The 22,751-nt window shown below is 32.8% G+C and overlaps 2 protein-coding genes and 1 long non-coding RNA gene across 3 annotated transcripts; all 3 read left to right on the top strand.

Annotated features, from left to right (window-relative positions):
• Nucleotides 1-428: 428 nt before the first annotated feature.
• Nucleotides 429-4,270, top strand: LOC108216258 (phospholipase D alpha 1). The gene is made up of 3 exons (XM_017388967.2): nt 429-736; nt 1,570-3,472; nt 3,586-4,270. The coding sequence occupies exons 1-3, from the start codon at nt 644-646 to the stop codon at nt 4,017-4,019; spliced, it is 2,430 nt and encodes an 809-aa protein (XP_017244456.1). The 5' UTR covers nt 429-643; the 3' UTR covers nt 4,020-4,270.
• Nucleotides 4,271-4,803: 533 nt separating this feature from the next.
• LOC108217986 (uncharacterized) lies at nt 4,804-5,446 on the top strand. Its single transcript, XM_064092175.1, has 2 exons — nt 4,804-4,948; nt 5,160-5,446. Exons 1-2 carry the CDS (start codon nt 4,804-4,806, stop codon nt 5,444-5,446), a joined length of 432 nt encoding a protein of 143 aa, XP_063948245.1.
• A 1,807-nt stretch (nt 5,447-7,253) lies between these two features.
• Nucleotides 7,254-12,538, top strand: LOC108216210 (uncharacterized). Its single transcript, XR_001806058.2, has 3 exons — nt 7,254-7,399; nt 9,849-10,005; nt 12,187-12,538. It is a non-coding gene; the product is annotated as an uncharacterized LOC108216210 (long non-coding RNA).
• The last annotated feature ends 10,213 nt before the right edge of the window (nt 12,539-22,751 follow it).

The following is a 22,751-nucleotide window of genomic DNA, read 5'->3' as shown; positions in this document are numbered from 1 at the left end:
CTCAGTCAATACGTTCCAAACTCAACCACTAAAGTGTAATCTCTTGTAATTTCTCAAGTACTTCCCAGGGCAGCCGTCAACTTGAAGGGTCTGTTCTAAACATGCTCGATTAATCTTCAACTAATTCTTAACAAATATTTGATCAATTTACTGATTAAAGTTCAATTCGATTAAAAATTCCCAATTTATTGAAAAAAATTCTGAATTGGTAGGTTCAACTGATTAGTTTCAATTTCCGATTTCTTTAATCATGATCTTAACTTGCATGTTTTGTGAATTTGTTTATAAATGAATTTACAAAATCTGAGTATTAAATTTTTGAGTTTCTATCATATACGCAAGACTTGTTCGCCTGTAATCGGGACCACCCGGTACTTAGTAGCCTAGTGCCTTGTTTATATATTCATATGAATATACAAGTTAGAAGCCACCACCACCAGTTCACATTTTGTTAATAATGCTTGTATATGCAGACATGTATAAATAGTTGTTTAAGTTGTCCTGATCGTTGTTATATTCTTCTCGGGTCATACATCTCTGTCTGGACAGAACTAAACTACTTCATTGTTAAATATATATATATTAAGTTTAGTAACTTAAGAAGGTGATCATCTAAGTTTATCAGCGGAGGTCTGATTCTAGAATGGCGCAAGTCCTGCTACACGGAACCATTCATGCAACGATCTACGAGGTCGACAAGCTCCATGCTGGTTTTGGCCGCAAATTCTTGCATAAGGTACTAATTTGTCCCTGCCGCTTCCTCTTTTAGCCTATTCATTTGTATGACTATGTGCTTAAATGTAGATATCTGAAGATTGCTTAGCCTTAGCTTATTGTTTGATGCATGAAAGGCTGGTTTTCTTAGCAGAGTGGTAGTATACTAGTATCACAATCATTCAATCAACATGCTAGTACAAAGACAAAAGTCTATCCACTGTTTACCCTTGTTGCAAAACTAATTACCCTTTGTCCTAATGCGGAACTGAGCATTGATATTATGTTGAGAACCGGTCAATCTAAACCTTAAGATGTTAGAGGAAGGTCTCAAATGGATCTGATGCTATATTTCAACAGACATGCCATATAAACTGCCAGGTTTCTGCCTTGGATTTTGGAACTTGCTTTAAATTAAGCAGAGTCTTATGAAGCAAATTATTTTCACTTTCTGCAAGGCTTTTGCCAGTTTGTTTGTAATCTTCGGATCTTTGTTTATTATTCTTAACTTGTTTTGATAGAGATGTCCCAATCCTTCTGTGTCATTTCTGCCATGGCACGTCGTCGTTCTACAAGTTATGTTCTGTCTGTGTAGTTTGTTTACCAATTCATACTCTAGTGCAAAATTTATTGTGTAGCCTAATTCATGCGATACAAAACACAAGTAGAACTTATCAAATGAATTTCTAATAGGAGCATATGGTAAAATACTATATTGTGACACAAATCAGCACTAGCAAATTGAAATAACCTAGGCCTTTAACTTAAGACATTGTCCAAGTAACACAACTGCTGATTGCTGTTTCATTTGCTTAAGCTTTCTCTTATATTCTCCTCCATGGACTTCTGATGCAGCTGAAGCAAGACGTGGAGAAAGTTGTGGGTTTTGATAGGACTGCTTGCCGTCTTTATGCAACTATAGACTTGGAGAAAGCCAGAGTTGGTCGCACCAGGCTATTAAAAGACGATCACTCCAATCCGCGGTGGAATGAATCATTTCACTTGTACTGTGCCCATATGGCTTCCAATGTTATATTCACTATCAAAGAAGATAATCCCATAGGGGCGGAAATTATTGGGAGAGCTTATTTGCCTGTTCAGGAACTTCTAGGAGGGAATGAAGTTGACAGGTGGCTCGAGATCCTTGATGATAAAGATCATAAACCAATACATGGACATTCTAAAATCCATGTAAAACTGCATTACTTTCATGTTACTAGAGAATGTACCTGGTCTCGAGGAATAACAAGTACAAAACATCCAGGTGTACCTTTCACATTTTTCACTCAGAGACATGGATGTAGAGTGTCGCTTTACCAAGATGCCCATATTCCAGACAACTTTATCCCAAAAATTCCTCTGTCTGGGGGAAGGTATTATGAGCCACACCGATGCTGGGAAGATATATTTGATGCTATTTCAGATGCAAAACACTTAATTTACATCACAGGATGGTCTGTTTATACTGAAACCACCCTGATAAGGGACTCAAGAAGGCCAAAGCGTGGTGGAGACATGACCCTAGGCCAGCTTCTCATAAAAAAGGCCAATGAAGGTGTGAGGGTTCTATTGCTTGTTTGGGATGACAGAACTTCTGTGAAATTACTAAAGCAGGACGGATTGATGGCAACTCATGATGAGGATACAGGAATGTACTTCCATAACACTGAAGTTAACTGTGTTCTGTGTCCACGTAATCCAGATGATGGACGGAGCATTATTCAAGACTTGGCAATCTCTGCCATGTTTACTCATCACCAAAAGATTGTTGTTGTTGACAGTAAAATGCCTAATGGAGATGAAAAGAGAAGAAGGATTGTGAGTTTTGTCGGTGGTATTGATCTTTGTGATGGGAGATATGATACTCCTTTTCACAGCATTTTCAGAACTTTAGGCACTGCCCACCATGATGATTTTCATCAGCCTAACTTTGAGGGTGCTTCTATAAAAAAAGGTGGCCCGAGGGAGCCCTGGCATGATATTCACAGCAAACTTGAAGGGCCGATTGCTTGGGACGTGCTCTATAATTTTGAGCAGAGATGGAGGAAACAAGGAGGAAGGGAGATTCTAGTTCAGTTGAGAGAACTTGAAAAGATTATTATACCACCGTCTGCAGTAATGTTCCCACATGACGACGAAAGATGGCATGTACAACTGTTCCGATCCATTGATGGTGGAGCTGCTTTTGGATTTCCTGATGCTCCTGAAGCTGCAGCCAGAGCAGGTCTGATTAGTGGTAAAGATAACATCATTGACCGAAGCATTCAGGATGCCTATATCCATGCAATTCGTCGAGCAAAAAATTTCATATACATTGAAAATCAGTATTTCCTTGGGAGTTCTTTCTCTTGGAACTCAAAGGACATCAAAGACGAAGATGTTGGTGCTTTACACTTGATTCCCAAAGAATTGTCGCTGAAAATTGTTAGTAAAATTGAGAAAGGGGAGCGATTCACAGTGTATGTTGTTATGCCAATGTGGCCGGAGGGTGTGCCTGAGAGCCCATCTGTTCAAGATATTCTGAACTGGCAAAAGAGGACCATGGAGATGATGTACACTGATATAGTTCAAGCCCTTCAAGCCAAAGGTCTTGAAGCTAATCCAAAAGATTATCTGACCTTTTTTTGCCTGGGGAACAGAGAAACCAAGAAAGATGGAGAATATTTACCTTCTGAGAAACCAGGCAATGATACTGATTACAGTAAAGCTCAGCAAGCCAGAAGATTCATGATCTATGTCCATTCTAAGATGATGATAGGTAACTTCTTTGTAAATATCAATCATCTTTCAGTTACTAGTCATTACCTCAATATTTTTTACATGTGGATGTGATGTTTACTTATCTGACAATAAACTACTTCACTCTTTCAGTTGATGATGAGTACATAATAATTGGGTCAGCAAATATAAATCAGAGGTCAATGGATGGTGCCAGGGACTCAGAAATTGCAATGGGAGGCTACCAGCCGCACCACCTGGCCACCGAGCAGCCAGCCCGGGGAGATATCCATGGCTTTAGGATGGCATTATGGTACGAGCACCTCGGACTGCTTGATAACTGTTTTACTCATCCAGAAAGTTTGGATTGCATCCGGAAAGTAAACAAACTTTCAGAAAAGTACTGGGACCTCTACGCTAGTGACACCCTGGACCAGGATTTGCCTGGACATTTGCTCTGCTACCCAGTTGGAGTTGCATCAACTGGAGAGGTGACACAGTTACCTGAAATGCAACATTTCCCAGATACCAAAGCTGATATTCTTGGCTCCAGAATTGATTACTATCCTCCAATTCTCACAACATAATGGAATTTTCCAAATTCTCGGCCTAATTAAACTAGTTGTCAAGTCATCTCAGTAGTTGGTAGACGTCATCGACTAATCATATTCAAAGACTGCATAATTACCAGTAAATTTCGTTCAATCTTCTGTGTATTGTTGTGAATAGGCTATTGGAATAATTTTGCTGCAGTGCAACATACTGTACATGCAGCACCACTCTATGTATTTGAATAACAAAATTTGAATCCAGGGCTACTCATCTTTTCTTTTCCAAATTCTATGGTTCTTATTTTATTGTACAGTAGTGTTCTAAAAATATCCGATTTATAAAAGAATCCCCGATTAATACTTATTGAACGAGGGTCCACTCTATAATCATATAAAAAGGCAATGACACATGGACTATGCACTCTTTGATCACCTACCACCCTGACCCCTCTCTTCCCCTTTTGCCTATTTCAACTAGTCATTTGCATTAATCTGTTATTTTTCTCCCTTTCACACCCCCCACAACTAATCCCTCATTGATTGTTTTTGAGTCAAAAATTCAATTAAAATCTCTTCTTTTCCACCAGTGACCTTACTATTCAAAAAAATTGTATATAGTAATAATGCAATTGCAAATTGATAATCCCCTGCTAAAAGTATAATGCTGTTTCCTTCATTAACTTCCACTGCAAACACCATACTCTTTTACCCTGATCATTTATACTTGTATATACTACAAAACCTACCCATTTCTTCACACTGACAAAGCCTTCTTTACTTAGCTGTTTCTTCTTCATTTTTTTCCTTTGTTATTATTAGGATGGCCTCATCGATATTGAGTTCAAATACTGCTGCTACGGTGGTGTTGGCGACAGCTATGGCCGTCTCAGGCACCGTGATTGTTCTTGCTTTACGCCTTCAGAAATTCTCCATTAATTACCTCCCAAAATCCTGCATCTCTTCAGGTGCTATTTCTTCACTCTTTTAACGATCTGCATCTTTTCAGGTCGCTCGTCTGAAAAATATTATAACAAATATTCATTTGTAAGGCATATAAGTCGTATAAAGATTAAATTCTACGTCAAACTATTTTAGCCTACAAACTCTATAATCAGTGTAAAAATGACATGTCACGCTAATACAATTCTACATTTTTGACTTTGTTTTTTCGGGTAGTTTATGCTAACGGGTTCAATGATTGTACTGATTATGTTTATGTTGATTTAGATAACAAGAAAAGGGAGCGAAAGAAGAAGAAAGTGCACTTTGCGGAGGATGTAATCGATCCAATTGGTAACGGTGAAGAATTTAGAAAAAGATTTGCAGATAAAAACAACCGCAAGGACAAAAATTTAAAGAGTAGTGATTATAAAGTGCCGAGGGAATTGTCGGCTAACAGGATGGCTCTGTACAACGGTATTCTCCGAGACCGTGTTGTTAACCGCACTGCCTATTCCTATTAAATATCGGCCTAGTGCTTTCTACGTTCAAAGGGAAGTACGAAATCAAACATACCAGTATATCCCGCTCAACAGGGTCTCGGTATTAACTATTACATGCAAATTGTGTAAATAGGCTTCGGAATATAAGATTAAGAAGGTTTAGTTTGTAATGTTTACTTTACCAACTTCCCTTCAATTCTACAAGTGATTGCTTTGTTATTATTAGACTATAAGAGAGCTTGATGACGCTTAGATTTGCGAAATTAAGATGTTTAGTAAATTATTAGCATGATTACTGTTACCCAAAGAGCTGTCTACATTATTTTTCACTTTATCTTTCTCTTTACAGATCATGTTATAAGAGTAGTTAATTCAAGTATGGTTGGTTCGGTTGATGAATGAGCATTATTACTGTTAGCCAAAGAGCTTTTATTTAACGGAAATGAAAGGTATTAATAATAGAAATTTAAGCATTCAACGCAGAGCAACAGAGCATGCAGTCAAGTAGGACATGGGTTTCATTCTGTACTTCCAATCCATGACCGATTCAACAAGACCCACTTGTTAACGTTATACATATCTGAGCTGTGCCGGCAGAGGGCATGTGTCTATGTATTTTATTTACAGACAATCATTCTGTCTTTGTTTGTTCACTTGTTTAATTTTGTTTGCCGATTACTCTCAAACAAAAGGAGAAGGGACGCATGACGACTTCCTGTCTTTTTAATTGTTTGATAACTATGTACATCAAGAATTATTCCTGATAAATTTTGAAAACATGTATTTCAGTACAAATTTTAAATTCAAATTACATGATTTAAGATGTTATTTTAAATTCTAAATTTAATACTAATATTTTAATGTCCTGGATTTCAATGAAATCCGAATCCTGCTTCTTTTTTATGCATACATGTCATTTGATGAAAACAAGATTTTAAATGAAATCCAATTTCATGTAATAAATAAAGCCGTGCTGTACGATAAACATATTTTAATATAAATATATTATTATTCAGTTGCTAATAGTAGAATATTAAAAATAAAATATTTACAAATATTTGAGGCGGAAAAATTATTCTCGATATTCATACATTTAGAGTTAAGTTTCTTGGAGTCCGTATTTTAGTATGTTTAATATGTCCTACGATTTATAAAATTAATTGTTCTACATATTGGTTACGTTGTATAATATAATCTTTAACTTGTTGGATATTTAAAGATATTATAGAACAAAAAAGATTAAAATTGAAACCACGGGTTAGATATTCAATTTTAAATAATGAAGACTCTAAGACTCCCCACCGAAACGAGCACTCCAAAGAACTTTATTGCATAAAAGGTACACACATGCTAAGTGCGGAAATTTTTGAATTTGAATCATTTTGATCCGTGTGGTTAGTGTATTTACAAGGGTCCATCATTATTAAGAAGTAAAAACCAATCAAAATGATCTAAATATAAAAATCTCCGTACTTAGCATGTGTCATGGGCACACCATAGAAAAACCGTTCCATAAATTCATACTCTTTCCGTCCCATTCGATTTTTAACATTATTTTTTGGCACTCTTTTTAAGATATCTTTAATATATAGTTCCGTGATGTTTTTTTAAAATTTTTTCTGAATAAAATTTGATGTCTAAACTTTTATTCAAAAAATAAATTAAAAAATATTAAAAAATTATATTTTATAACAGACTCAAAATACGTGCAAATATTAATCACCGGAACAGATGGAGTAATAACTAAATACAAAGAAACACCATCGCAGTGGTTCTCCGAGTTCAGAAGGATTATTCTTAATATTCCCAAAGGCCCATCTCACAGTTTGGACGTAACAATTGGAGCCGTGCATCCCAGGCCCATCTAGCATTAACATGCCTGTGGGCTTATGCTCGATGTCACTTGATTAATCTCCGGGTAAGCCCTCGCCTCTTTGCGATATCAGTCGACGTACAATCTCCGGCAACAATCAGGCAAGTCTCTCCATCTCAAGCTTGATACACGGACATGTATCTATATATTCGTGCGTATATTGCCTTGATAACTAATTTATATTTGAATTTATCAAGTATATATGTTTAATTAGAGGATTTATTCAATTTTGGTGTACGATTACACACATTTCTAAGTTAATTTTTAGGTTATTTGCTATTCGAACGGCCTCTTAGTTGCGATGAAATTCAATAGCGGTAGGTTTGTTGCTGTTTAAAATTGTGTAACAGAATAGGGAATCTATGCAGTAATCTTGTTGCATTTCACACATATTTGGTCCAAGTATCAAATTTCAGGTTGCTATATTTGCTTTGCCTACTCGTAAGCCAGGTACTGTATAGCCTCGATTAATTTAGGGGCGGGGTGAGATGGAATTTGTCCCGAGGGCGCTTTCGGATTTTAATAGTCCAGGGTATTAAATGTGAAGAAATGATAAAAGTAACAAGTTTTTGGTGAAACTTGTCAAATATAACAACTTTTGGGTATGATGGTTATTTTTAGCAACTGGAAACAATAAGATAATCAATCTCATTTGTGTTGGATCTCATTGTTCCCTCTTACCTGTTGGGCCACACAACATCCGTTAATTCCACATTAGTATGACATTGTGCGCTTTGTCCTTAACCAAGTCTGCACGGATTTGTTTTTGGGCTACTCTCAAAAGGCCTCAAACTAACGAAGTTGTTTGGCCGCTTATATTCAACACAAATCTTTTATGATTTGGGACTTTGGTTGACACGCACTCTACAACTTTACAATGTCCCCTGCCACGCCAGCCGACCACCTCAATGATAGGAAGACTTTCGACGCAAATTGTAATCTGCGACCGCAGTTCAAGCGAGAGTATTCCATGCCGCGCAACCCCAAGATCAACTTCTTAAGCATCTATGCCAGCCATAACTTCACAATAATATGATATGGAGTTATTTGGCTCGCTTATATTCAAGCTATCCACCCCTGCCACATAACACTTACCTCCATTATTTTACCTTTAAACTGTTGATTCCATTCTAATCCTTCTTATCTTTCCAATCAGACAAAGCCTTATGGTCCCAATATTGTTTGCCATGCATATAAATATTATTATATGACAAATTTATGATTGTTAATATTGTGTACGTAAACATTTATAATTTTTGTTCCTACATTTCATTTCTATGACTTAACTTAGAGCCAGTGTGGTTACACTTAAAATAATGAATTATGACCTAAACCAGCTCAAAGTGATAAGTTCAAAGTAAAAAATTGTTTGTTTGGGTATTTTTTTATTATGGGTAGCGTATGAGTCATTAGATATGTAATAATAAAAATAAATCTAACAGGTTATTCATTTCAATAATGATATTAATTCTTATCATATACAATCACAAAAATAAACTAAGTTGTTCAAAGAAGTATCTCCTAATAACTTCTGGTTTTAAGTCTGTTTCTGAAGAATTTTTAATTTTTTGAGTCATTTTCCGACTTTTACCCAAATAAACACTATTTAACTTTAAGTCGGAAATGACTTTAAGCTTGAGCTAGACAAACGCTCAATCCTAATTCCTACAAATTTGGAGATGAATGGCTCATTTCTTCTTTTACTTATTCACAAGTCTCAGCATATAAAGATTTCACCCTCTCAGTTTTCACCCTTTTCCCTTACCTCCATTCTTTCAGCTTTAAATCTGTCAATATGTTTCATTCCAATCCTTCCAATCAGACTGGGTCTCGTGGTCCCAAGATTGCTCCCCTTGCATATAAATATTACTATACACATCTTAGGTCCCAACTCCCAAGGTTGTTTCTATAACCAAAAAATTCAAAACTAGATGTGCTAAAAAGATTACAGGTGAAGGGAATGGCCCTGTATCATCTAATAAGGGCTGATGCTAAAGAATGTTCATTAGTGATTTTGATCCTGTAAAGAAAATTGCAAATTCTGTATTAGACACAAGTATTTGGAAAAAGCTGGAGTTTCACATGCCATTTACCATTTGGAAAGATAGAAATTGACTATACATATGGACCAGAATGGGTAGATAAATTAGTATATATACATAAGGTGTTTTATGTCTGCATAACAGTTTAATTCCTCTACATTTACCCACTGTTTTATTCTTACTAAACACGATCACAGGATAATGTTCCTTTTTGTAGTTGATGTTACACTGAAATATTTGTCGCTACATATTTCTGGTTATGACCGACGTCACCAACATTTGTTGCTCAGTTTTCTTTGACTGGGCACGTGGCTTATTGTTTATCTAAATATCTGTTACCCACATTATTTTTTTATGTGGGATAACTCATTTGCCATTTACCATCTGGAAGGATGGAATTGACTATATATCGACTAGATTGGGCAAATGATATAGTATCTGTAAACAAGTATTTAAATATCTGTTACCTACATAACACCTAAGTGATCACTCTGTTTCATTGTAATAGTAATTATGAAGGTAAGGTCATCGGTTAAGAAGATGTGCGAGTTCTGTAGAACAGTCAAACGTCGAGGTCGTGTATATGTGTTATGCACAGCAAATCCCAAGCACAAACAACGCCAGGGCATGTCTACGTTTGCATATGAGGCACCACTACCTCCAGTGTACGTGTTATTCACTCTTTCTTAGTTTCGTGCATTCATTTGATCTCTTTGTACATGGTATTCTGTAACTGTATCCATATGTATGGTTGTTTTTTTTAGTAGAATTAATTGCACAGTTATTCCTACTTCATAGATGTTTCATCCATACATTACATGAATGGTAATCTTAAAGACAACATTGTTCATTAATTTAATTTTGAGTATAGGAGTAATTAATACCAGGGCCGAGAATTCAGGAAAATACCAAGAATGAGAATGATAAAGATTATAAATTAAATAAAATTACTTTGGGTACATAAGAATGGAAGTAAATCTCATGTTTAAGAATCTTAATAAATCTCTGGATTGAAATATTCAAATAACAACATTGATATTCTTTACTATAGAGGATAATTTTTAATCTCTCTACAGCATTACCAAGTCTTATGGGAATCAATTATAATCACAGAAGTGATATGTAAGAATTGTTGCTAATACAAGTTGTACGAAAGAGGGTCATTACATTGAAAATTATAAATCTGATCAAACGATGGTTAAAATGTGCATTTGTGGATTATATTTGGGGTCTTTTGTTAGTTTGTTACATTGATATGTTATTGTTTTTTCAGAATTTATCTTGTTATCGTATTTTTTTGTGTTGTTTATGTTTTTATATCGAGTTTTTCATAATAAGTTTTCTTCAAAGTCTTATTAATTTGTGTTTTTTCAAAATTTTAATATATTGTCGTTTTGATTAAATTTAAATTTGACACAATTTATTTATGTTTACCTGAATATGTTTTTTGAATCTCTCTAAATTAAATTCCTGGTTCTCTAGTTGTCATCCAGGGGAAATTTTTTTAGATCTTTCCACACGTCTTTTTGTTTCTGGTTGTGTACTACATATTAGAAGTGTATTGAAAACTTTTCTAAGGCGAAAATAACCTTCGTCGCTGTCTTGGTAATAATATTGTTAACTCTAGCATAACTCGGTGTTGCATTTCACTGTTTCTCTTTTTCTTGGGGGTAAATCTGTGCAGTTGTCTATCTTGATATTTTATTTTAGGCATGCTGCTTAGATGTAGTTTCATTTAGCTGTGGCTTCAAGTGATGTGGATGGGGATGCTAGTGTGAATTACTGCTGATTCATAGCCACACAGAAAAAACGTATCGAATATGTCATGTTCATGAGAGGATAATGACCACTTTGTAGTATTAACGATAGGTGGCAGGTGACATGCATGACAAACTATGAGTTTAAGAGAACGAAAAGCAAGTATTATTTGCAAGTGAACTGATTAAGATATATATAAGATGTTAGTTAATTCGGTTTACGTAAATTCAGACCATAGTAGTGCATGATATAACGAGCAGAGGAAGTTGCAACTTTAAGGCTAACTACGTACTCATACCTCTCACTTCGTAGTTTTAGTTTCACTTTGAATTTGACATTTACGGAGGAAGTCTGTATATATTAATTAGTCATAAGATGATTACTCCCTCTGTTTTTTTAATATATGACGTTTGACTTTTTGACACACTTTTAAGTGCTTTGACTGGATAGTTAAAAGTATTATTTTTAAAATTTTCTTTTTCTGAATAAAAATATGCAATCAAAATTTTAATTCGCAAAAAAAATTAATTAAAAATAATACTCCCTCTGTCCCATTTAATTGTATACGTTTCTTTTCAACTGCTCGACACGCATTTCAATGCTCTTATAAAATATAGTTCCGTAACTTATTTTTGAGATTTTCTTTTTCTGAATAAAAATATAACATCCAAACTTTAATTCAGAAAAAGAAAATTTTAAAAATAAATTACACAACTACACTTTACAGGAGCATTAAAGTCCGTGCCGCGTCCCCGTCCCCCAATGTATACAACTCAGGGGGACGGAGGGAGTAATTTTTACTATCCGGTCAACCCACCTAAAGATACGTGCCCAAGTCAAAAGTGTCATATAAAAAAAAACAGAGGGAGTATTTTATTTTAAAGTTTAATGTACAGTTACAATAATTTCCCTTGTGATGGGTCTACCCTGAAGTATTAACTTCCTCTTTCCCGATACCCAAAAATTACTTGAGATAATTATCTGGGAGCGATGAAGTAAGGTCATAATATTCTATGTATAATCATTGGCAAAGTTAAGCAGGGAATTCTTCTAAATGCCATGCTTATTTGTTTATTAATATTGTGTAGAGCATCATCGGCAGAAACAAGCATCAAGCAAGAGACATCAATTGTTCACAATTTTAGTGCAGGGCTACCTTCTCTCATTAGGAACGAACCCTCTACTGTGTTTGGATGGAGAACAAGTCTAGCATCTCTTTTATTTGGCCAGGGCAACAAGTAGTAAAACCACATGCAGATCAAGTTTAAAAGATCTTGAAGCTTTTTGTGATTCCATTGAATAGTGGTTGTATTTTGATCCCGGTTTTGTTTAAAACAGGTTATAACACCAAGTCATCACCCAGGATTGAACATGAACCGGCAACAGTGATATGTTCAGGAACCCTGAGAAATAACATGAAAGTTGTTTTTTTTTTTTTAATCTATTTCTATATTTGTTTAAGAATTTGTTTAACCACAAGATGAATCATTCGGGTCTTTAGTCTCGTTACCTGCAAAAAATTGCTAGCTCCGCAACTAAGTAATTGCAGACACCTTTCTAGAAGCGTTTCCAGGGAGTTCGTATTGTTTTTGCCAATTTCTTCTGCAGACAAATTTACTACTTAGATACAGTATAATTAGAGTACAAAATCCTCTCAGAATATTGAGAACATCTGTCTGGACCTAGTTTACAAAGTCTAAATGCGTGTGTAATGGCCATGAACAAGCATCGGTCAAAGAAGCCGGTAGATCTTTATGAAAGTTCCCTGGCAGGAGGCAGTTTTAGCAAGCAGGAGCTGTTTCCGATTACTTTTGCATTTCTTGACCTGTTTTTATAAATAAGTAGAAGCAATTTTTAAAAGTTGAGAATGTTAGTTATTCTCTTCGATATTGTACTTGTTTTCCAAACATTTTATTAACTTATTTATTTTTTACTTTTTTATTTTAATTTATTTACTTCTCACTTCTTTATTTTAAACAAAAAATCATTTTTTTTAAACTTATCCAAATAGCCATATAATCTTTTGTGTAATTCCACATCATTTCTCGTACATGTGTACGTATTGGCCCCTTAATCTCAAGATCTCTGATTTATTGAAAAAATAATAATTAATTTCTGAGAAAAAAAAGATTATTAACATATAAATTGCTCAAACTTGACTAAAATTCACGATTTACCGAAAAAATTCATGATAAATCTTAAATTAGTATATCAACAGATTAATTACGAATCTCAAATTATACGCCAAGGCTGCATGCAATAACAAAATATGATTAGAGTGCTGGCGTAACTCAAAACTCCCGTTTTAGTTTATATGAACTATTTTCTTTTTATGTTTGTTAAAGTGATTAGAAGATATATTTATAAACAATATATCTATAATTTTCTTATTTCATAAGAAAATATAAAATCCATATTCTGTATAAAAATTAAAAGCTATCAAATATTTCTTTCAAACATATTGACATTAAAATGCTTGGGAAAAGAAAAACTAAATGGTCATTTGGAGGAAGTAAATGACCCCATAGAGGCACAGACCACAGTAAGCGCCCACTTGCCTGTCCGTCTTAATAACCTCAAATTGAGGTGTTTTGGCAATTTCACTGTTACGTGCTATATACATTATTTTGTCTTTAACTGGACTCTTTTTTTTGTGTTGAAATATTAACGTTTTTTTATATGTACAAAACATAAATTTATAAATCACTCAATGTAGATGTAAATATTTTTTTTGTCAGATTCGTAGAAGTAGAAATTTAATAAAGTATATCATGAGATTGAAAAAACCGAAAAAGTGGTAACATTTGTACGAGGCTTTCCAATGTCGTAATTATGGACCAGAATCCAACTTGGTACTAAAATATAAAGGACTCCAAGTCTACGATGAATCTGGTCCGGTCTTCGATTCTTCTCATGACTAAAATATGCAATAATCTATGCTTTACTCAATTAGGGGAGTGATTAAGCGGGCTAATCGTTAGGTTACGAATATTATACTATCACCCAACTACCGACCTCTGTTTCGAATTAGAATACATCACAAGTTTTAACAAATGTTGCCGAGAATGAAGTTTATCATTGCATCTGGAAACCTTTTGTTTAGAGGGGAAAACAAGAAGTTTATCATTGCAACTTGACTTGTATATATATATTTGTCTATGTGAGTACTTAAGCAGTTTTTGACTAATATGGCTTATAGCCTTACAAAGTGAGTATCTGTTCGAAGATATTCTCGGGGTGAGCCAGAGTCGAACCCATGATCTGGGACGACAGAGGATAAACCCTTAACCACTGAGCTATCCGATCGTGCTCGTACTTAAGCAGTTTAGTTTGCTAATTCGTCCACATAAATTTTTTTGTCTAATTTTCATTTTTTAATTTTTTTTGAACAAAAATTTAAACGTCAAATTTTTATTTAGAGAAAATTTCAAAAATAAAATGATGAAACTATATTTTACAACAGTCACAAAATATGTGCCAAAAAAATGTACGGAATCTGTTGGGACATAAGGAGATGCTATAAGTCGTATTATCCAAATATATTAATTAAAATTACTTTTCACATATAAATAATTTTCACCCTGAATAATAAATATTTTTTTAAATTAAATTAAACGTCATATATACAACTAAACATGTTTAGGATGTATTTTTTTCCCCCTAGAAAAATGATGGTAAACGTTACTTGAAATATAAAATCAATAGCCATTTTTCTGTAATAAGTACCTATTTGGCCGTCACTTCGACTTTTTTTGATAAAAAATCGACTTCTAATTTTCCTTTTACCCGTTTGTGTAGTTTTTATTTCAGATTTTCTACTTCTTTCCCCAAACAGTTTAATAACATACGAAAAGTCCTGCTAATTTTCAGTATTTTATTGAATATTTCGTCAAAAAAAAATAAGCAGCAAGTCAAAATTGCATTTATTTTAGAACAGAAGATTGTTTATAATAACAATATCAAATAATTTCTGAAAATTGTTTTTATTACTTTAAAAGCAGGAAATAATGTTTTAACTAAAAAACTAAACAATCATCTATATTTTGTAAGACAAAAATTTCTTCCAAATTAAAGGAGCTGACAGAAATTTCTCTCACCTTTTTCTTGAATTTCTTAGTGAGCTACGTGGAAATTTGGATCGGAGAAGTTTAATTGACTTCACTCTAACTATACAAATAATCAAACTTTAACAGCCTAATCCCACTGTTTAAGAAAGCAGTTGGAATAATGTATTATGGTCTCGGACATATATAATTACATCATTCATTACTTGTGCAAAGCTCATTTAAAAGACGACGTAGCTGGATTTCGAGCCCCGAGTAACAAAATTAATCTCAATACAGTCTACTTGCCTCTAAATTAAGCTCACGGACTCATCGTAGGTACAAATGAAATGGTACTCCTATAAGTAAAAGTTAAGAAGCTTTTAAATACTTTAATTAGGCAACTTTAGAGCAAGTCCAAGAGATGCCCTATATCATGTCCTAAGTTATAATTTAGGGCAATTGATGAAAAAACTTAATCCAACAGTGTCCTAGTGATGCCTTATATCACTAGGACAAACTCCTCAAGCCCTATTTTTAGGGCACATCTCTCCTTGCCCTATCCTATTTTTTATTATAAATTCTCATGAACACTCTCTTTCTCTCTCTACTTTTATGTTATGCTTTAATGATGAAAGAGGGTTTTTAATAATAAAATATTATAAATATTGTGAGAATAAGGCACATTGTTGGAGTTCAATTTGGTAAAACATGTCCTAAGTCACTAGGACATAATATTTTATATTATATTTAGGGCTTTCACTAGGACACTCTTCGACTTGCTCTTAGCAAGTAATCTCGATTAATGCGCTTTCACCGACGAAATGTACTTGAATTTAGGTTTACTGAATTTGAGATCTAACAAAAGCATGGTAATCGACAGCTAGTATTCTTGTACTATTCCAGGACAGCGTAATTACAACCGATATTACTAGTACCCTGTTTCGCAACTTGATCGTAAGCTGCGGAGCCAGCTCCTAAATCAAGATCCGACGCACTTACATAATTTACATTGTATTACTCCCTCCGTCTCAATTTATAGGTCCATTTTGGAATAAACACGCATATTAAGAAAATAGTTGGTTTGATACTCTTTTATCTCGTGTATCATTGATTTGTACATTGATAAGGGAGAAAAGAGTTGAGTTTCAATAAAAATCACAATAAATATAGGGATTTAGTGTATTGAGAAAGGAGAATAATGTTGAGTTTCAAAAAAAGTCATAATTAATATAGAGATAAATTTGTATTGAAGAAGAGAGGGACAAGTATTTTGAGACAAAATTTTTTTCCAAAAGATACCTATAAATTGAGACGGAGGGAGTATAATTCTACTTGGAACATATTTTAGTCAAAGAAAAATGTTATAAACATTGGTAAATTAGGATGGCTTCATGTATGTTTTTTTTTTTTATGTCATATCTTCATGTATGTTTTCGAAATTCAAGAAATAATCGGACCGATGCTAATTTAGTACACTCTCCGTCCCTCCCTTTTTAGTTGTCACATTTGGTTTTATTTTAATTAAATTGATCAAAATTTGAACGAAATTTATAAATATTTATCAATTGATAAAATAAAAATATATATATCACCGGAAATAACTTTTAATCTATTTTAAAATGTAATTTTCAGTTTTTTAAAATAATGAAAGAATGACTTATAATTTTTGGTCAAAAATTAGTCAATTTGATCAATACAAATAGAAATGTGACAACTAAAAAGAGACGGAAGGAGTATTTAAAAGGGACGAGAATTCGAATTTATTTTTGAAACTCAATAATGATACGCTCAAATTCAACTGACTTTTGAAGTTTCTAGTGTTTAGGAAAATGTATGAAAAGCTCGATAAGAAAAGGTGTTGAAGCTGAACAAGGACAAAATTCAAGACATTTATTCCCAATTGGTGAAAGAAAACAGAATGGGGGCAGCTGCTTTTGAGTTGAAGTTGATGCAATGCACCTAATCATGGGTAAAAAGCACAGTAGGTATGACCCCTACGTTCACAAATTCATGCGAACTTTTCTTCTGTATAAAAACTGAAAATAATATATTGGACTCCTTACTTGTTAGGAATTTTAAACATATATAAATAAGTATTTTTACAGAAATAAGTAATTTATTTTTATAAATAATAAGTGTTAAATAATTCTTAATATCTAATAATAAAATTATTATATATATACGAACTCTTTTTCTTTTCTTTTTTTGAAATAATACATATATTTCCCATATAAGACGGGCCGAACATATAAGGATGAATATGATGGAAGCTTTTTGCGGTATAAGATATACTAAGAAATACTATAAAACCGTACTTAGAAAGTGGACAATTTTCCTCCCTACATTTATTCGTCTCTGCTGTTATAATATTAATATTAATATATAAGAATAGAGTTAAGTTCTATGGAGTACATAAAAACATTGGAGTATTGGAGTACAAATCATAATTTTTTAGTTTGATCCTTATAATATCTTTGATTATCCAAATTTTGATATAATTTATCAATTATAAGTTGTCTTGCACATAATTGTCAATTAATCATTAATATCTTTCAACTTTAACAAGTATTAAGATTATTGTTCTGCTTATTAGTTATATTGCAGAACATAGAGTCCTATGATTTATAAAAGTAATTATTCTACCATTTGATCATGATATTTATGTTGCAGAACATAATGTGCAGGTTGTCATATATTTACAAATATTATTGGACAAAAAAAATTGAAATTTAGATGACTAGATTACATTTTATCAAACTTTGTACTCCAATACTCCAATTTTTTTTGTACTCCATAGAACTTAACTCTATAAGAATATTCATAAAAGAAGTGTTCGTTAGCTAAAGACATATTGGGTTTGAATATTACGAGGAAGGCCCCCCTCCCTCAATTTGGAGAATGAAAAGGCGATGCTTGTACTTGAAATGTTTATTTATCAGCACAAGTGGTGCAATAAGAAGGAATAATAAATATCAAGGAGGTATTAAAAAATGTAGGTAGTGCATAATTCTAAAAAGACGAAAAAATAATATCAAGGGTGACAGAGACAGAGTAAAGCAGCGTCATTACAGGTAAAATGGAAAGGAAGAGATCCATTGATTCTAGCCATTCGTGTCTATGATGTTTTTGGTTGACAACCCATTTTGTGAGAATATTATAGTTTCATACAGGAAGGAAAAGAGGTTCAGTTAGGACCTAGTTATATTACCGTTGCATGCTCTGACTCATTTTATCAAAAATTTATTGCGGCGGGGCGAAAATAAAATTTTTCACGATTTCCTTGTGATTTAACGTTCATATATTTATTTTTAATACGATCATAACGATGAATATGTATTTGTATTTTCTTAGATATTTGTAAAAAAAAATTGGGTCTTTTTATGTGTTAATATAATAATAACAATTTTTATGAAGATTTTTCATATATAAAAAGTCATCATTATTAGTGAAATTTAAGCCACATATCTCTCATTTTATTAATAATTGATTATTATTGTATGTCATGAACACATGTCACGAAAAATTCGATAAAAATACACCATTACAAGTCAGGCGGTTAACTTGCAACATTGCTGAGCATGTGTTCTTTATTTTATGTCATATATTCTAAAATTTTATCATCAATACTAGTTATATTTTAAATCAGTTAATTTTCTTATACTCTCTCCGTTTTTTTTATTAGTTGTCATATTTGGTTTTGTATCGGTCAAATTAACCAAAATTTGACTGAAATTTATTAATATTTTATCAATTGATAAAATAAAAGAAAAATGTCACTGGAAATAATTTTTTATCTACTTTAAAATGTAATTTTCAGTTTTTAAAATAATGAAAGAGTGATTTATAATCTTTTGTCAAAGATTAGTCAATTTGACCAATAAAAATAGAAATGTGACAACTAAAAAGAGATGGAGGGAGTATTTTTTTTCTTTAACGTAGGAACCGCAGCCGCTACCTTCGATGCCCACCGGGTAAACTAACGAGTTCACGTAATAGCGTGCAAACTACGTCAATCAAGCTAAACCACACTTAAGCGACATGCTCTGATTCACGAGGCATAATCACAAATTATCCTCCCTTCGGGAGTATTTAATAATACTAATAAAATAACTAAATTAAAATACTATTAAATTTAAAATAAACTAACTTAATATAATATTTACATAATATAACAAATAAATAATGGTTTGAATATCTTATCGTGAGATATTCGGATCAGGATCATTATTTTGATTTTTGAATTCCGTATACTGTCGAATGATTATAAATAATTTTTGAATTAGTATAATTTGGATCGATGATACTCACTCGCCTATTTAAAGTTAATCTGAATTGATTTGAAGTAAAACTATCCTATATAATCTGAATTTTTAAATCACGAACTTTCCTACCTTGCGAGTTGTAATTCTATCGGACAACATGCGTGCAATGTATCCATGCAATTATGGAGTAGTAATCATGCCCCCTTTAAATTATTAAAAAAAAAAAACAAATTAGCGGCTGCTGATACCTGTCGATCGGGACCAAAAAGAACTCTAACTGAAGTTAAAAATATTGCAGCCGTTGGTACCGTAGAACTCGATCGATGTTTCTTGATAATTCAGCATATCTGATTTCTACTTGAGCTTCGCCTAGTATTTGAAAACAAATAATAATTCATTATTTTCTTTCTTGGATATTTTGCAGTTTCGATATTATGGTTCAACTGCCGAATGTTATCAAGATAATAATATGTTGATTGTGTGCATGTATAAATGTCAGAATGTATCCACGCGATCTGTTGAAAAGATTGAGAAGTGTAATTATATACTGAAACGGGATGGGATGATCAGAAACAAGTGGCCAAATGGCCGAACACTGAATGAATCCACGACTTTAGCCAAACAAGTGGAGGACCTCTTCCACTCTGTATTCGTGGCCTTTATAATTATCACTAGCTTATTTCAATCGCAACTACCTCTTCATAATTACTAATTTACTCCAATACCATTTCCATATAATAATAGTGATTAGTACTAGTAGACACTTGAATAATTAGAGTGTTCACAAACTTCCTCCCGAGCTTAATTGAGTAGTAGTTGGCTCGTTTTTGTGATGAGGTATCAGAGTTAGAGCTGGTCAAACAGATGAGTTGGTTCGGCTTGTTACGTTTTGTCTCGCCTAAAAATTCGTCCAAAACTCACTCATCATGAAGAGAGTACAAACTCGTTTCGGCTCGCCTGAAAACTGATCTAAAACTCGATTCATCATGAAGCGAGTACAAACTCGTCTCGGCTCGTTAAAATAAGGACAAGGCGTGCACAAATTTTGGTTAGAATGTACATATATCGCATCGCTTCGTATCATCTCATCTCATCTTTGATAATTTTATAATGAGTTTGTAGGAGGAGACGAAAACTCGACTCGGCTCGATTCAAATTTTACTTTAATACAGCTTTAACAAATACATAGGTGGATGAGTGTATAAATGGAAAGAGTGAACACATCGCTTGTGCCATTTTAATACAAGGTGAGTATCTTCTGGTAGTTGCGGCACAGACTAAAGCGAGAGTAAAGAATAAACACAAAAGATTTGGCAATGTGCATGGAATATACACACGTAGAGGTAGTTGAACAATCAAAGAAAAACAACAAAACGACGTCGACCACGGCTAGCTTAATCATTCAAACGGATCTTCTCGTGGTATGATATATCCATTCATCAACTAACGGCTTTGCTAGCTGCGTGTTACGTTTGTTCACTCCTCCCGATTCATTGGATTATACTGTACGTATCTTTTAATGCTGTATGTCAAAACTGAACATCAATTAATACTGCAAGCGTCAATACAGATAACTTGAATCGGATACGATGAACTGAGTTATGTATGACTAATATATGCAGATACGGACAGAGATATGTTGAAGACACAGAAAGTTGTGAACCGCTGGAGCTCAAGTTCAATGCACTTCTAAAAAGAAGATTGCATGTCTCTGTCCATGTCCAAGTTCATGTTATTTGTTGTAAATTTCTGCCATTGTTTCTGACTTTTTCCATTTTCCTTGTGTTTACTTATTTTTTTGGTCAAAAAAGATGAATTTTCGTTCATTTCCCGGCTTGTTTGTAAGGAGACAGACATATTGACTGTTGTTGGGTCGTGGAAAAGTCAACCAGGCCGTGTTAAAGACTTAAAGTTTTAGCGTGTACATTGCTTCAATCATTACTGTTTTTTCTTCCGGAATCAATTTTAAAATTTTATACAAGTAATGTTACCCTTCTTTTATAGGATGAACCGATTTTTAGTTCACAAAAAAATAATCAAAAAACAAAATTAACTATCCAGTCAAAACATTTAAAAGTACGTGTCAAAAATCAAAGCGTCAGATAATAAAAAATAGAGATAGTAAAACTTACCAACAGTCAATAAGTTTCCACTTTTTACACTATTTTTACTTCATTATCTTCTTTTTGTATATTAAAAATCAACGCATCACGTCACTTCACTCACTTTTTTTTTCATACTACTTTATACATATTTCTTAACCCAAACCGTATGTAAACAAATGTTGTGACGGAGAAAGTGCTTGTTATGTGTAACACTGGCAATTAAAGCTCTAATAGTGATGGTTGTTTTGACAGTTGTTTAACAAATTAATATAAAATCTAGCACAACTTAGAAGCTATATAAAATTGATTTAAAATAAAAAATTTATCAGTGTTTTGGATAATATCTTTTATTTCGGCGCTTTTATTTTAATTAATATAGTTTAACTGATTAATAATATTAATATGAACTCTTTATTATTTCAATTCTAAAACATAATATGGATTTTATATAATTTTTTTGTAAATAAATTGTTTGAGTTTTGAAAAAGAAAACAAATATTTTGTTGGTGATGTAATCTTTGTGTGGAATAATCGTCAATTACAAAATCCTAATTAATTTGGAAGTTTAACATAGTTCTTAACATAATAACTTCAATTTAAAATTAATTTATCATCAAATTCTTTTGATAATATATCTTGTTTCAGATTTTTATTATATGTCGTTGCAAAATGGACAATTGTTCTGATAGTATAGTTGTAGTGGTTTTATCTCACGGAATTTGCGTTTGCACAGTATCTTCTTCGTCTTCATGAATAACATAAGTGCAGATTAAATTTTGTATTAATATGAATTTGAGTAATAATATATTCGTTTTGAATTCTATAAAGTTTTATAGATTTTTTTTATAATTAAATTGTTTGAGGTTTATAAATTTAAATGAATAATTTGTTGGTGATGTAATTCTATTCGTAATATAATTGTTATATCATAAATTTTAATTAATAAGAAAATCTTTTTACAATAGTATAATAATAATACTTATTAAATAAAATAAAAAATATAAGATGATAATCAAATTTTGATATTTTAGATATTTAACTGAACCGGGTTTCGTTTTTTAGCAAAGAGTATAACTTTGTTAGTGTGTTTCCTCTTACTGGTTGAGAACTCAATTTTGTTAAAATCATATTTTATCAAATAATATGTCTCCGTACATAAATTAAATTTTTGTTTCATTTGTAATATCTTTTCTTTGAAAGATATTTAGTATTTGAATTTAAAATGAGCGAACAAATTAAG

The sequence above is a fragment of the Daucus carota genome, chromosome 4 (genome assembly GCF_001625215.2).
Source record: "Daucus carota subsp. sativus chromosome 4, DH1 v3.0, whole genome shotgun sequence".
Classification (NCBI taxonomy): Eukaryota; Viridiplantae; Streptophyta; class Magnoliopsida; order Apiales; family Apiaceae; genus Daucus; species Daucus carota.
This window is presented reverse-complemented; position numbering and strand designations above follow the sequence as displayed.

Excerpts from the sequence above, each read along its gene's own strand:
- LOC108217986 (XM_064092175.1), top strand. The coding sequence starts at position 4,804 with ATGGCCTCATCGATATTGAGTTCAAATACTGCTGCTACGGTGGTGTTG. Across the intron at positions 4,949-5,159 it reads AAAATCCTGCATCTCTTCAG|TTTATGCTAACGGGTTCAAT; the intron begins GTGCTATTTCTT and ends TTTTTCGGGTAG.
- LOC108216258 (XM_017388967.2), top strand. The coding sequence starts at position 644 with ATGGCGCAAGTCCTGCTACACGGAACCATTCATGCAACGATCTACGAG. Across the intron at positions 737-1,569 it reads GCCGCAAATTCTTGCATAAG|CTGAAGCAAGACGTGGAGAA; the intron begins GTACTAATTTGT and ends CTTCTGATGCAG. Across the intron at positions 3,473-3,585 it reads CCATTCTAAGATGATGATAG|TTGATGATGAGTACATAATA; the intron begins GTAACTTCTTTG and ends TCACTCTTTCAG.